The following is a 17,172-nucleotide window of genomic DNA, read 5'->3' as shown; positions in this document are numbered from 1 at the left end:
ATCCTGCATTAGGGGCTGTGTCATTGTGGTTTGCTCTGCTTGGAAGGCTTCCCTCAGATTTACTTGCTCCCTAGCCTGCTTAAGATCTTTGACCTATCAATTTAAAATAGTAGTTTCCCTCACGTACCTTTTTTTTTCTCCATAACATTTGTCAGCATTAACCATGTTATATATTTTACTTGTTGTTCTTTTGTCTTCATTAAAATGTAAGTTCATCATTATATCTGCAACACCCAGAATAGTACCTGGCCATAGAAGACACACAAATATTTGTTGAATGAATGATCAGTAAGGCAGTTGACCATTGGAATTATTAAGCATGTATTTAAGTATGGGGTAGTAATGTTGAAGTAAAAGAAATTACATATATACAATATTAATGCCCTTGTCTCTTTAGTTGCTTAGATATTAGAAGGATATATGCCAAAATGTTAATTGTAGTTGTCTTTAGTTAATGGCATTTTTTATTTCATTTTTATAATTGTTTTTCTGAATATTTGAGAAATGAGCATATATTACTGTTACCAAGAAATTTTAATTCCATTTGAAAAATAAAATGTAAGATCTAGAAAAATGACGTAGTTAACTGAAGGATGTAAGGAAATTAAATCATTATAACAGTAAGTATGTTATCACATGTTTGATAGGTACTGGAAAATAATTTTAAGGATGCTCTTAAAAATATATGAAAAGAAAGAACTCTTAAAAGTAAAAGAAAAGAAAGATTTTTCTAGTGTCTCTCTGTAACTTCATTTCCATAATGTACATCTCTGGATTATTTAGAATGAGGTACTCTAGTTACTTAGGCTTAGCACTGCCATAACAAAATACATAAGATTGGGTAATTTATAAGTAACAGAAATTTATTTCTCATACTTCTGGAAACTGAAAAGTCCAAGATCAAGGCATTGGCTGGTCTGGTGTCTGGTAAGGGTCTCATCTCTGCTTCCAGGATAGCACCTTGAACACTATGTTCTCATATGGCAGAAGAGCAGAAGAGAGCAAGCACATTCCTTCAAGCCCTTTTATACGGGTCTAATCCCATCCATGAAGGCTCAGCCCTTGTGGCTTAATCACTTCCTAAAGGTTCCACCTCTTAATACTATCATGTTGGTGATTACATTTTAGTATATGAATTTTGGGGAACACATTCAGACTATAGCATCTGGTAACTGAGTCCTCTTAGGTGTTGCCTACTGAATACGAACACAACAGAGGAAAATTTTGTAGGAAAGTGCTATGAGGGCCTTTTCTTTTATATCTACTATCTCATTTGTGAGAATCTCAGCTATTTAAAATAATTTTTATGATTCTTAATGTTCTTTTATGTTCATAATACTGGTGGTGACTTTTTGAGGTACTGGATTATGTTATTTTTCATGTTTGGATTCTCACTGACTACCACCATACCAATAGGTGCTCAATAAACGTTTATTTAATAAGTAATTTCTTTTGGTTGAGCAGTGATAGTATGATTCTCTTCATGGTTATAATTATTAGGAAAAAAACTTTTGTTTGAATAGTAAAATCCCTCAGTGCTATACATAAACTTATGTGATGGATGGAGAGTTGGGAGGAGGGAGAGAGAAAAAAACGGAAAGAAAAAACAACAAAGATAGACTATTCCATTAGAAAGACAAATGCACACACACATTAAAAGACACAACTTTATGTCTTTTTAATTGGATAGTGACCTCATTGGAGATTTTTCCTAGTGACATGATTTGTTCTTACTCTTATTGAGTTAGGAAAGTATTTTAATGTCAATATTATGATAAACTAGATGTATAAATGTCAGTGCTAATAGATTAGTATTTTAGTCTTCCACAAATTGATGCCTGCGGTATCTGGACGTTTTTCGGCCTGTTCTTATAAAGTTTCAGTGATGTTTAAGGAACAGAAACTTGTGTCCAGGAAAGAAAAAAAACTACGTATTTTCCAAAGTAAGCAACATAAATGGGGCTCAGGCATCCCCCCACCAGATCAAAAATCTCCTAGAGAAATATCTCTTGAGCCTACAAACTGCAGGCCTTCAATATAATTTTACATAAAGCCTTTTATGTAGTATGAGAGCATATTTTAGTTGATAATCAATTGCCACTATTATGTAGGCTTACTAGATTTGCAAATTTACAAGTTTTTACAAGTCAGTTGGGTCCCTTCCTCAGGAAATCAGTTTAAGTTTTTTTCTTATGTTGACTCAAAGAGCCTAGTTGTCCTTAAATTCTATGAATATATTTGCCTTATAATTGACAGCATTGAGTCAACACCCTTATAGGATCTGTAGTGTTGTAAAAAGAAAACTGTTCAATAAAGGATCACATTTGAAAAAATAGACTGTCCCGGATACAAGTAATATTGGATATGAGTACCATGCTTTGCTTTAAAGCACCTACAGCTATTCCAGGAAATATATCTTTGCCCATTATTTTCAAAATTGGTACTTTAGTTTGGAAAGCAACTGAAATGTATTTTTGTGAAATTAAACCATGGCGGCTATAAACAAATTAAATATGCAATGTAATTTTGATTGCTTTTTAGCAGAAAATTAATTATATATTTGTGTTAACACTAAAGTTTATAGAGATTATATAACTCTTGTAATTATTAAAGTGATTAAACTGTTTCAAACTAAATATGCTTGGGTAAGCACACCTTGACTTCAATTAATCACCATGTTTAAATGTACTATATTAAGTAGATCTTTTTTGAACAACATCAATGTGCCTGAACCTATATAGATAATAATGATAGCACCACTTTTTTTTTTAGCAGTTATGTGCTAGTCATTGTGTACTATACATGGATTAATTCTCAAAGAACTCTATACAAGATAGATATATTTATTATTCTCATTTTATAGATGTGGAAACTGAAGTATAAAGATGTTAAATAAGTTGCCCAAGATTACATAGCTAGTGTCAAAGCTGGGATGTGATATTGGAAAGTAAGTCAAATTTAAACATGTTAAAAATGTTTTGATTGACTAATATTGAGTTCTGTTCTCTCTTTAACACCTTTCTAGTTGATTTGGAGCATATGCGAACAGTAAAACTTGAAAAACACTTACGGTTTTGCCAGGAAAATGGTTTTAGTAGTCACTTTGTCTCAGCCAAGACAGGAGACTCTGTAAGTAAAATAATGAATATTGCATTTTAAAACTGTTGTTCTACATTTATTTACTAACATTCATAGAAAGTATGTTTCCATTACTTTTGGAGCAAATTAATTCCTATTGAAGACTTAAAATAGGTGAGCTATAACATGTCTATTCTGTTTATATTCTTTTATAATTCATTTAACATAATTTTATGGTTATTTTAGGGAATTTTAAAATGCAGAGAATTAAAATGAATGTAACCACTCATAATCCCAGCGTGTACAGATGACCATTCATAATCTCATATGATTTCATCTAATCTTTTTCTGATACTCAAAAATACTAGTGCTCTTGATTGCTGCTGCTAGCAGATGGCATTTATTGAGTGTTTACTTTGTTATAGGCACTAGCTACTCTGATTGTCTCCATTTTAGAGAAGTTATGTAATGGGGTCCAGGTTACACAGCTATAGGATTTATGAACCCAAATAGTGACACTCCAGGGCTCACCGTCTTAACCACAATTAATGTTTATTTAAAAAGTTAGGATCATAATAGAAATATAATTTGTTTTACTTTTTTTTTTTCTTTTGAGACAAAGTCTAACTCTATCACCCCAGAGTAGAGTGCAGTGGCATCATCATAGCTCACTGCAACCTCAAACTCCTGGGTTCAAAGGATCCTCCTGCGTCAGCCTTCTGAGTAGCTGGCTCACGTACCCACCATGAGGCCGGCTAATTTTTTCTCTTTTTGGTAGATATGGGTTTTTGCTCTTGCTCAGGCTGGTCTTGAACTGCTGACCTCAAGCGATCCTCCTGCCTCAGCGTTGGCCTCTCAGAGTGCTAGAATTATAGGCGTGAGCCACCGTGCCCAGTCTGTTTAACTTTTTTACTTAATATTTTTGTATGTAGAAAAATTTTCTATGTTATTTAACATCATTAAATAGATTTAATAATCTATTAAATAAATGTTCAAAAATTTATTCAACCATGTTCCTATTCTTGAACTATAGGGTGTTTCTAAGTTTTGAACCTAATGTTCTAAATATAAAATTTTATGCATAAGCTTTTGATATTTTGGTTATTTTCTTTAGATAAAGTCCTTAAAAGGGGATTGAACATTACAAAATTATCACCAGAAAGGCTAAATTAATTTATACTATCACTAGCATTGTGTATTGCCTTTTTAACATTCAGGATTCATTTATTTATTTATTTTTAAATCTTTGTCACATTGGTAGGCCAAATATGTGTGTGTGTGTGTATATATATATATATATATATGTACACCACTTCAGTTTTTAAATTCTGATTACAGTTGAGGTTGAAATTTTAAAAAATTTATTAACTATTTTCTGCTTATTACCGTTTTTTTTAATTTTCTATTTTTTAGAAAAATTAATTTCTATGACCATTTTTATGTTAGGGATAACAGCCATTTGTCATAATTTTTGCAAATATTCCCCACTGCCCCATTTTTTGTTAATTTCCCTGATATTTTTCAACCAAAAGAAGTTTGAAATTTTTCTATGGTTTAATCTTTTTGATGTTTTATATTTATGATATCCTTTATAATTTTTATGCATAGGATAAATATTAAATAATATAAAAGGTGTTTAATTTTTTTGGGGGGGTCAAACCCATTAAAAATATGGCCTTCTGGAAGCCATTCTGCCAGGATAATATGTACATGGGCACATACCCACACATGCCATTTAAAAAAATTCAATATCAATAATTCTTGATAAACTCATTCATGAATTGATTGGACTTCTACCCTCACTTAACTTCCTAGGGGTCTTTTGCTGTTTTAGAATTATTTTAATGTTTAGTATTTTAGCTTGTTTTTAGCTACTTGATATTTTTTGTGTACTTATGTTTAACCACTATTAAAAAGTCTCATTGTTTTCTTTTTAAGTGCTACTTTGAATTGATTTGTTCTTGTGGAATCACATTAAGACTGGTAATCATTTCCAGATCCAGGTTACTGTCCTTCATTGCTTGAGGAGTTGAGCTCCTAGCTTACTATACTTTCTCTCGTACTACCTCTGTCATAATTCTTAGTGATTTCAGTACCCTTGTTTCTCGTCCACATCACCACAGCCACTCACTCCCATGTATACCACAGATCTTATCGTTACAAATTACTACTGCCCTTCTATTATCTCAATATAAGGCATCCTATTCTCTAACCACCAACCATCCTCTGTCTCACATTCTTGGAGACAGAGAACCCAATCATTCTTTAAGCCTAGCAAGACCTACAATACGTTGATCCTAAAACTTTTTCGAAATCTCTAACCACATTCCATTCTTCATTTTCCTCTCTTCAAAACTTAAATCTCATGGCAGTCAAAATTATTGCCATGCATACATACACCCTCAACTCTCTTCCCCTCTTTTACTTTGTCAGACTCACTTGGCTAAACCTTAATTCTGATGTAAACCAAGCTTCCACTTTTCTATGGCTGCATCCATGAACATACCAGAGAAAAATACAGAGGCATGCTGGACGTTTCACTTTACATCACAATCAGTAACCTCAAGTGGACGCTTAATGTTGCTTGGTAAATATACCATATATCCGTAGTCTATCATTCTCCCCGTCACCTAAGTGACTGTTTTCATAGCTTCTCTTTTGTCTTCAAATGTTCAGAACATCTTCATCTGTTCTTTCAGATGATGACCTTATTCCGTTTCCTATTTTATAAGAAATTTGAAACAAACAGAAGACAATTTCCACATACTCCAGCTACCACATCTACCCTCATCCTACCCCCCAACCCCATCTGTTCTCATATCTTCTATCTTCCGTTTGGTTACCATGGGATCTATGCTCCTAGCTAGGGCCAACTCCTCCATTATGTAATAGTTCCATTTCTCTTTGCCTAATCAAAGCATATTGCTTTAGTAATTCTCTCTCTTTCCTGCATCAGATTTTTTTCCATCTGCTGAATAATTCTTTCAGCATACAAAATATTATGACTTATTTTAAAAACAAGAAAACTCTTGATCTCACATCTTTCTTTTGCTATTGCTTTATTTCTTTCCTTCACTTTCCAGCAGGATGTGTTGAAAGACTTGTCTCCAGTTCCTCTCCTTCCAATTTCTCTTCAACATTTCCGGCAGGCTTTTGCCCCAGTATTTTACCCAAACTCCTGTTATCCTTTTTGCTGAATCCAATGGTCAGTTTTCAGTCCTCATCTTGATTTAGTAGCAGCATATAAAATAGTTGATCACATTCTCCTCTTTGAAATACTTTAATCGCTTCACTTCCAGAATACTTCATCTCCTGGGTTTTCCTCTGACCTCATTAACTACTCTCTCAGTTCCCTTGACTAATTCCTTCCTATCTCTCCAACCCCTAAATATAGGTTCAGTCCTTGGATATTCCTTTTCCTAAACTTATTCCCTTAGTGACTTGATTTAGTCTCACAGCTTTGCCCAGACCTCCCCTGAACTACAAACTCATGTATCCTCAGCATCTTCACTTAGATGTGTATTAGGCTGTAGGTTTAACACATCCAGAACTGAGCTCTTACTGTTCCCTCCTCAGATCTCTCACAACCTTCCCCACTTCAACAAATAATAGATCTATTCTACCAGTTGCTTGGGCCAAGGAGTTGTCCTTGACTCCTCTCCTTCTCTCATACCCCACATCTATCTATCACCAAATCCTGCTGGCTCTACTTAAAAAATATATCCAGAACCTGGTGACCACATCTTATCATCTCTTCTTCTCCCACTTTGGTTTAGCCTGCATAATCTCTTACATTAGTCTCCTTGCTGATTTTTCTTTTTGTACTCTTGATCTTCTCTAGTGATGTTCAATACAACAGCTAGGTTGATCCCGTTAAAATAAAAATCACATTGGGTTACTCTCCCGTGGGTTTCGTTTCACTCACAGTAAATGCCAGAGTCTTTCAATAGCCTGCCAGATCGTACATGCATTGTAGTCTCTTCATCTCTTTGCTCACCTTCTTCTATAATGACTCTCCTTGTCTCCACTTCACCACAGTAGCTTTCCTGTTGTTCTTTGAATATTGACCATCAGTGAACTAAAATATATTATGTTTTCTGGGGTACAAATGGTATAAGCCTTTCAGGGATATGTATCTCTTTTTGATTAGAAATAAAATTAGTAAACTTGTGGTAAATATTCAGTAAGTATTCGTGAGATGAATAGAGGTAAGAATATGGCAGGGCATTTATGAAGCAAAGGTAAGTTATAGTAAGTGTCAGATTGGAGCTCTAATACTCATAGTTGACCCCACATGAGCTGACTATGAAAGGCTGTTTATGGAAAAGTATTTGTAGATTTTTGTTCAAGTATAATGGAATATATTGTTTCTGTTTTTTGAACTGATAAAATACAGTAAAGGATAAATACCAAAGTTGCTTTACTCAATAGATATGGTGACTTTTGAGTTGAAATTGACATGAAAGCCACAAAGATTATTAAAGGGTTAGCAAATAAGACCTTTTAAGATAGGCTAAAATTAGCTCAAAAGGCAAACATAGAACTGGTAGGGAAAAACCAGGGTAGTAAAGTACAGATTGATTTATTTTCATGTTACTCAGGAATTATGGGAATTTGTTATGCTGGTAGGTGTGGAGTTTTTAGTTGTTTTTTGCTGTTTTTTAAAGTGGTAGCTGAAATTGTCATGTTAAATCTTTAAAAGTGTGTGTTTTAGAGATAGATGTAAGTTTAGAGCAATGCAGTGAATTGCTTAGAGTTTCAAATTATGGTTTAATCATTTAAAAAAATTATTACATTTAAAATGTCTGTATATTTGACAGATTAAAGCTATTTTTGGAATCACTACATTTTATTTTTGCAATTCTTGCTGTTTATCATTTTTCAGAAAATTAAATTTATTTGAAGGTAACTTAAACATGCCTGTTTTAAATCACTTAAACCTATTTTTGTTATGTAGGTCTTCCTGTGTTTTCAGAAAGTTGCTGCTGAAATCCTTGGAATCAAATTAAACAAAGCAGAAATAGAGCAGTCACAGGTGATTATCTAGAACTTATATTTAAAAATTTAATTGATTTATTGCTAGACATTAATTTCCACCTATGAATCCTTTCCCATTTATGTATTCTATGTACATATCCCTAAAAGATTTGTGTGTGTATGATCAGTCTTTATTGTAGAAGATGAAGAATGTTAACTTTTTGTCAAATTATGATACCCTCAAAACCTCATTTTGTCCCTTTTGTTGGAAAAAAAGATACTAATATAATAAATATTTCATCAGTGGTTAATTAATGGGTTAAGGTACTGACCATATTGATTTGTACTTCTTTATGTAAGTTCTTTCAGAGCTTAATCATCCTCCACTGTAATAGGAATTCTTAATATATTTTATTGTTTAATAGTATTGTTAATTATTGTGGATTTCTGAGTTCTTTCACTATTCCTAGATAGTCTGTGAGACTAAGAAATAAACATGCATACCAACAGTCAAGAACTTAAAAATACCAGTATAATTGCACACTAATTCATATGTTTGATAGAATGAAAAATCAGAGAAAGAGCTTATAGTTTAAAGTTAAGTTTCAGAAGCAGTTTGGTTAGAAGCAGCAAACTAATTATATTTTCCCTCAATTTCCTCTACCCTATCCCCACCCAATGCAGCTAAAAAGGTATAATTATCTTTTCCCATCTTTAAATTTTTCTTTAATTCTTCTGGAGTTAGTTCTGTGTCTTATTCTCATGGTTACTGTATATATATGTGTGTGTGTGTGTGTGTGTGTGTGTGTGTGTGTGTGTATTAAAGCAATTAAAGCTAATATCAGTTGAAAATTGTTATACTGCCTGTTTCTAGAACTTGATTAAAATATTTGGATCTCTGGGACTTTAATACTTTTAATTCTCATCATTCAAAGACATTTATTTCAGTATTTGCTATGGCCAGACACAGCGCTAAGATATTTTGTGCTGTTTAAATAACTCCCGGATACATAAAGGTTTTGGCCTAGAGAATACAAGAAAGAGAAATCACCATGATCTGCTTGATCACACAGACCTCAGCAGACCCTAGAGGTCAAGTGATTGCTCTCCTTTTAACTTCTCTTTCTGAATGTTGTTTGTTTTTGATGAGAGAGTCTATGAATGATTATTAAGCAATCATAAATAATTTATTGATCATATATACTCAGTATATTGGTGGGTCTAAAGAAGATTTAAAGGACTTTAAAATGTAGTTCCTGACTTCAGTGAAGAAAATTAATATATTATATACCAGGACTGTGTTATCTTATTTAATCCTTATAATAACTTGGTGGGGCAGATGAAATGTCATTATTTTATGGTCAGGAAACTGAAACTTTGGAGAGGTTAAGTAACTTGATCAGTTAGTCAGTGCTAGGCAGTAGTGGTGCTAGAATTTGAACCTACATCTATCTGACACAGTGCCCTAGCATTTCCCCTCCAGGGAAAGTGTACTGGGCAGTTTGGAGTGAAGAGGAAGAAAAGGGCTGAAAGAGGAGCTGGTATGAACAATATTCCTGGCTAGAAAAGCTTAGGTTGTATTTTGGGAACAGAAGAGCACTTTGGTTAAAATAAATGACCATTCATTGTTAGAAAATAAAGACAGTTTGAGAACGGATTATGGGGATTTATGAATGCCAAGTTGATGAATTTTATCTAACCTATGGACAGTGGGAAATCATTTTTAGGCAGGGAAATAAACAGCAGCAGTTTTTAGATAGGTTAATATAATGGGCTATTTTTGTGTGTGATTGGATGGGAAGGAGATCAAACAAGGAGACTGAGTTCCTGCTATCATCTGGTAAGGACCAGATTCAAGATGATAGGGAAAGGATGTAAGAGACATTTCTGAGAAGAATCAATAGGGCTTATGGAATGATTGGATAAGAGAAAGAAGGAGAAGTCTAAGATAACCCTGAAATTTCTTGCCTGGAAGAATGGAAAAAGGCGAAAAACAGTGATTGGTGAACTCTTTCTCAAGAGGAAGGTGTGCTGGTGCATCACAGGTGAGCAAGCTGTCAGAAGGAAGAATTCCATGTGCTGCCTGAGCTGTACAGCGGTACTCAGATACAGGGAGACCTCCAGAGTGAGGGAGTAACCAAAGTATTTTTGAAAGGCAATATTTTGGAGAAGCTTTATTAGTATTGTCAGCTCTCTCTTGTCACAAAAGCTACAAAGTTACTATTTTGACTTTAGAGATGAAGTTAATATCCAGGCATACTTTAAAGAGATATTAGATGTGTTAACTACGTAGTTCTCAACCATCCCTGCACACCCACCTTGTTTATTATGCTTTGAGGTTTAATTCTGTCTTTAGTTTGCTGGTGGAATTTACTTTGAAGTTGAATTCAAGCTACTAGAGCCCTCCTCCATGCTTGTCAAATTCCTTATATATAGCAGGAAGCCTTATTAGTTTTTTACCATTAAATTATATATTTCACAATTGATATTTCTCAGTGGAAACATTTTTGAAAGTTCATTTAAAACAGTAGGAAGTTCAGACAGCATATATATATATTGCATGTTTTCTGTGTTTTTTATGACATTTGAAAAATTACTGAGGGGATTTGAAAATACTTTATATTGTTTTATAGAGAAGGAGTTAAATGGCAGACCAGTCACCAGTCACATTGAAATTGATGTTGTACTGTGGTAATTTAGCTTGTGACATAAATATTTATAATGAGGTTTCAGTCTTAGTTCCATTCTCTGATTATTTAAAGAGATTCTGCTGTTTTATTTCTAATCTAGATTGTTCTTGTTTGGGAGTCATATAAAATGAGTTATCAGCAAATTTTGCGAGCTCTGCAAGAAAGAAAAAGAAGAGGGAGGAAAAAAAAGTGAATGTAGTTTATTATTGCTGTAAACATATTTTGAGGGTCGACTTTATGCCATGGACCATACCAAAATCTAAAGATACAGAGACCCTGTCCTCAAGGAGATGTCAGAATAAATGGAGCAGCCAAACATTTAAACAACCAGGTGTACTATAGACTCATTTTTCACACTCCTCAATTTAGTTAATAGTTTTATTTGCATTATTTATCTAGTCTCCCCCTTTTTCCTCCCAACTATTGTAAAAATTGGGACTATTGTTACCAAGTGTTCTAGTTTCTCAGATTGTTCAGATGCTTTTTATTTGTAAGGTGATCAAACTTTAGAGAAAAAAATAAATGTATAACTGCTGTTGTCTGGGAAGTCCAGCATTCAGCTCTTTAATAACATATTAGATAATCTATGAAGACAATGTATAGTGTTGTATCATGTCTTTTTCAGTCTGAATTGCAAGGAGGTTTTGGCATATATGCTTGGTGTTAACAGGTCTTAATACCTTTGTAAGCCTTGACATTTTTGTTTGCCAGTTAATAAACTGTGAATTTCTGTTTGGTTTGAACTAGGTATGCATTAGTTTCTTAAAAACAAAAATTTCTGTCATGTCTAAGATATTCACTAAACTTGCTAAAAATATGTACTTCTTATTGTCCCTTCAGATTATTTTCATATTATAGTGTCTAACATAGGGCCTGGCATATAATAGGAGGTATGCTCAAGATTTTAGTTGAGTCATAATTAGCACAGAACTGTACAAAAAAAGCACCCATTTAACCCTTGATCCTCCCTACTTTTCAGCTTTACTGAATATTGACTTTTCTTAAGGACTCCTTAAGGAACTTAGTTTCTTCTTACCCAGATGTTAATGTTTTTTATTATTTTCTCCAATATATTTATGAAAACTGTACTAGAATTCTTTTCTTATCCTAAACACCACTTGTCTTCCTTGAAGAATATACTTACTCATATCTTACATACTACTCTAACCTTCAGATATTGAACATTGCTTAATGGGTTTCCATATCCCATTTTTATTTTTTTCTATTCATCTTTTAAATTTTTTAAATAAAATTTCAAAAGCAGATGGGACTTCAGAGATCATCTAGATATACCTTGTTTTTATAGATTAGGAGATTGTGAAGACCGAAGAGGTGAAATAACTTTCCCAAAGTTATGAATGTTCCTGCTAACATAAAATGGCTCATTTATTATATGGAAGAAGAAGAGTAGCTTTTTTTTAAGCTCCTACTGTGTGCAACAAAGTATGCTTTTTAACATGCTATCTCCATGCTTTAACTGGTGATCTATAATCTTGTTGTACTTTTAATGTATATCAATCAGAACATTCTTTAATGATTTACTGTTTTCCATGCTAGATTCTTAGGCATCTCAAAAACAGAGATCATGCATTATTTACCTGAATGTCTACCATACCTAGGATAGTGACAGGTTTTGAATGAATGATAGTGACAAATGGTTTAGCTTTCAAGGTGTGTGACTCCATGACAAACTATGGCTTTTGCAATGATAAATACGTTACTACTACGTGGATTAAGATGTAAGTGCATGATTGACCAAATTTATCTTTTTAGTGTCTTTCCAAGAGTCCACATATACTCCTTGCACTTTTTTGTTGTGCTTAAATATTATATTTCATATTTCTGGATAGCTACCACTTCCATTTCCAGTATCCACTTGCAAATGCTCTAACAAAATCAGGAGTAAGCTGGTATTTACCCACACAACTCCTTTCTTCTGTGACTACTTCATTATTTTTACTCCATTGACTAATAGCAGAGAATAATTAAGTGTGCTTTGTGGTGCCGAAAATAAACATTGGTGTTTTATAGGTAACATTATCTCTGAAAACTTGAGTAAGTGACTCATAAACAAGCGAACTACAGTGAAACCACCTACCATGAAGTTTATGATATGGAAATTATTTTTTCTACTCATAGAAAGCAAAGTCTTAAATTTGTAGAGCCTTAAGTATGATGAGTTCTAGTTCAGAAACATTGTACAAAGCTTTACGTTGAACAGTCAAGACCCTTGAGAAAGACGCTGCCTTGTTAATTCCTCATTAATTTGATGAAAATTAATAATGAAAATCCAAGTCATTTATGTTAGTCAGTACTTTGACCAAAATGTCTTGAGCACCAGATCAGCAACCTGGTTGTGTTTATAGGATAGAGTTTAAACCAACATTTTGTTGGATTAATGAGTTGCTTACTGATTATGAAAATCCCTTCTCTTCATTGCAACCCATAATTTGGCATGAAACAATTAGGTTTGCGGAGGTCAGATAGTGGTGTACAATATTTCACTGATGTACCCCTCTCATACCTCATTTGGCAGTTGGTAATGCTTCTGTTGATAGCATCAGGCAGAGTGCCTAGTAAATCATGAGTCTTGTCCAAAAGTTAATACTGCTTGCTAGAGAACTTAAGCAGAAGCCACCTAAGGCTAATTAATGTATGTTAGCACCCTCTTGATTTACTCTCAATTGTTTATTGAATCTTTATTTATGAATGTCATCACAAACAGCAGCCCATATCAAGATACTTTTCTATACATGCTAATAAATTAATAGATGCTATTATGAAGGGCAGGTTTCTAAAATAAGATATTTATAATCATATGGAAAAGCAAAGATAGTTTCAAATCTAAAAACATTGGGCAGCATGTTATGTCTATATACATATTTGTCCCATGTGGTCTTTTCATCCTAAGGGTTATAGCCATTAAAAATATAACAATGTAATAAAAAATAATTCTTTAGCAAAACTCTTAGATATTTGAAAGCAACAGCTATTGTGCTTAAATATTATATTTCATGAATTTTTTTTACATGACCTACAACCACATTTTTAATTTATTTCTTTATGGACTTTGGAAGCATGGAGGTTAGAATTAGGATGAATGGGGGAGTGACCATAGAAAGCAAGTCTTGGACAAATAAATAATTATTAAACATAAAATTATAAATAGCATATGGCATTCCTCTTCTCACCTTCAAAAATAATTACTCCTCCCTCTGTGTTCCCACAACATATTATAAACCTGCTAGTAAAGTGCTTAATTAACTTGTGTGACAATTAGTAGTGTGTGTGTTTCTCATCCCATTAGACTCTGTAATTGACCCGTACATTCCCAGTCTGGAGTGATGGGCACTTGGTGGATCCTCAGTCAAGTTTGTGAAAGGAATTAATATTTTTACAAAGGAATTAATACTTTTACAAGTTGAATTAATACTTTTTCTATACTTTACTATAGAAAAACCCCATAATTCTTCATAGTTCTCTTAAAGACTGGGCATTATGCATGTTGTATAGAATTGTTATCAAAAATGGAACTCACAGTGTAGGAAGGTCAGTGGATATATCTATTTCAATAATTAAATAGAATTATAAACAATAATGTTTCTTGGGTCGTTCATTTTCTTTCCTTTTTTATGCATTCTGCTGTTTCTTTGGTGACGTGTTTAAATTTGTGTGTTAATTTTCTTTTTCTACTTTGGTCTTGTCTTCTATTTTTAATCATTGAACATACTTTCCGTTTTATCTTTTTTTTTTCTTCTTTGTCTTGTTTATGTTGTACGGAATTGACAGCGTATTGTCAGGGCAGAAATAGTGAAGTATCCGGAAGAAGATAATCAACATACCAGCTCTGCTCAGAGCAGAATCTGTTCAGTACAGTAGTGCAGGTATTAATAGATAAATTATTACAATTTTGTGGGGGGGGAGAACTAGTGAATGCTATTTTGTTCTTTATTCCTTATAAATAGGGAAGTTCAGATTATTATACATTATTGGGAATTAATACTGCATAAGTCCTGTTTTAGAATTGAAAAATTGGTCCTTTGCCAGGAGACTTATGAATTATACAAGAAATTGGGAACAAATTAAAATAACATTTCAGTTACTTTCAAACATGTTTGTCTTTATGGTTGTGTTTATTACACATACAGTGAAGTGGAGAATTGAGACAGTTATTTCATTATTTATTCCTTACCGTTTTTGAAATAGCCTGGTAATTGAAAGAGTATTTTTAAAATTTGCCTTGAATTGCTCTTTTTTTGTCTGCTTCTGTGTGCAGACTTAGTAAAATAGTTGAAAACAGTAAAGGATTTGTTTTAATTTAAATTATTACTTAGAGATGAATATTAGGACATACTGCTAAATTCATCGGTTCAGACTTTCCTTGAAGTGTGAGTTAGAGAAAGAGGGAAGAGTTAAAAGTATCTTTTAGTTTCAGTTATTTTAAAAACATGAATATGAGGTAATTTAAAAAATTTTTCATTATATCATACTTTGTTAAGAGTTGTTATTCATAACCCAATAGTGAACTATTTGGAAGTAAGTTAGGAATTTGGAAGGAAAGTTTTAAAAATGGCTTGCTCCAAACATTTCTGCTTTATATGTGAGTCTTCTTTAACATTTATACCTTTTCTCACTAACTCACAAACTGCTATAAACATTCCAAGAAAAGTTATGGCTAAGTATAATGACTTATGGAAATATTAATAAACAATGACATTACTTTCAAACAATGAGTACTTGTCTATGAATTCAAATATGTGTGAATGATTAATTTTAATTTCTCTGCTTTAAATTATAATCAGAGTTTGATTTTTCATATTGATTTGTCACTTTTTTATGATACTTGTGATAACCTCAAGTTAATGTCATAAAACCAGGGAAGACTCAATAACAGGGTTGCTATTGCCTCCTTTATTTAAAAAGAAAAATCCAACTCTCCATTAGTTTGTTCTAGTTGATTCTTTTAATATCAGTTCCTGCGTCATTTATGATATCTATCATCAGGAGTTCACCAAAGTTCAGAAAATAAAAATATACTTTAAGGAGCTCTTTCTAAATGTTCTGATGTCCTGATAATAACTCTGTTTTCTTTTATGACAGAGGGTGGTGAAGGCAGATATTGTAAACTACAACCAGGAACCTCTGTCAAGAACTGTTAACCCTCCTAGAAGCTCTATGTGTGCAGTTCAGTGAGCGCATTTTTCTTTTGTGTTGATAGTTCTGGCTGCCCTTCACCTCTGGGTGGGCCTGAGGACTTCTAGGAACTTGTTTTATCAGTGACCATCTCTGTAGTTCAGTTAACACTTTCCTCCCAACTCGCTTCATCATTAAGTGTTGCCTCACAGCCGCAGCTCCTTGGATTCAAAAGAATTCAACATTGGGACCACACACTTTGAATTCAAAATGCAAAGCCCATTCTCTGGAATTAGACTGCTTCATTGAAAAAGAATGATGTTGCTTTCTATATGTCCTGGCTTCTTTTTTTCCTGATGTAAATTTTTTAACTAAATACGAAAACTCTACAAGTCTTTGATCGCCAGCCAGGATTTTGCCACAGCGCAGTTTCATGCTTTTATCTGAACTCATACGTGTTGAAGTATACTTTAGAGTGCAAACATGAAACAAGTAATATATTTTACCTACCTTAAGAAGGCATTCTTTTGCTATCTATTGTAAGTGAAAATATGTAAAGCTGTATCTAACTGAAAATGCTTGAAATAAGGCTGTAACAGAAATATTTTTTCATTTTTTAAAAAGGGGCCTAAATTGTTTATATTATAGTTTGTAACTGACAAAGTAGTGAGTATTTGATATTGTATTTTTATTACTGTATCATGTTCATTATGTACTGTGTAATAGGTTAGATGGCTGTATGAATTTTGATAAATGTTCAGCTGATGCTCCACGTGGAATTTCTCCTGCAAACTGCATAAGAGTACTCCCAGAATGAGTTCTGACATGTCGTTGGATCATTGTGGGTCAGACTGTACCTGATGTTCAGATGTTTTTCTCTCACAAATAAATTTATTTAAATTACTGTTTTAGGGAATTTCTTTTCAGCCACCTACAGAAAAATGAAGTATTAGATGCAAATTATATTTGGATACAAAGTGATCCTATGAAGTTTAATATACAGTCTGCCACTTAGAATTGTTAGGTTATCTTCTTGAACAGATTGAAATCCGGAGTCCATAGCCTGGCATTTCAGGGCTCCATACTAGTTGCATGCTCCCTTTCTATCTTTTCTCATGCCACTTCACTATGCACTCCTTACCTCTGTGCAGGCAGAGCAAGGGGCTTATTCCTATTTGCTTTGTGATGCCCTGCTTTCTTTGCTCCTGTTTTCTTTGATCCTTCTTCTGGGGATTCCTCCCCCATCTCCAAGTGTCTACTTCCTGCTAGCCAGCCTTTAGGCATCTTGAGGGCA

At 33.4% G+C, this 17,172-nt stretch overlaps 1 protein-coding gene across 2 annotated transcripts in view; it reads left to right on the top strand.

Moving 5' to 3' along the window:
- The window catches only part of RAB28 (RAB28, member RAS oncogene family), an 87,241-nt gene extending 70,459 nt beyond the window's left edge, over nucleotides 1-16,782 (top strand). Inside the window, exons 5-8 of one of the 2 annotated variants that reach the window (XM_012737586.3) lie at nucleotides 3,026-3,129; nucleotides 8,036-8,113; nucleotides 14,535-14,629; nucleotides 15,846-16,782. In XM_012737586.3, the coding sequence (XP_012593040.1) occupies nucleotides 3,026-3,129; nucleotides 8,036-8,113; nucleotides 14,535-14,624 (272 nt within the window). In that variant the 3' untranslated portion in view covers nucleotides 14,625-14,629; nucleotides 15,846-16,782. The remainder of the gene's footprint in view (nucleotides 1-3,025; nucleotides 3,130-8,035; nucleotides 8,114-14,534; nucleotides 14,630-15,845) is intronic. The other variant, XM_012737585.3, reaches the window with a different exon arrangement.
- Nucleotides 16,783-17,172: the final 390 nt, after the last annotated feature.

The sequence above is a fragment of the Microcebus murinus genome, chromosome 3 (assembly GCF_040939455.1).
Source record: "Microcebus murinus isolate Inina chromosome 3, M.murinus_Inina_mat1.0, whole genome shotgun sequence".
NCBI lineage: Eukaryota > Metazoa > Chordata > Mammalia > Primates > Cheirogaleidae > Microcebus > Microcebus murinus.
This window is presented reverse-complemented; position numbering and strand designations above follow the sequence as displayed.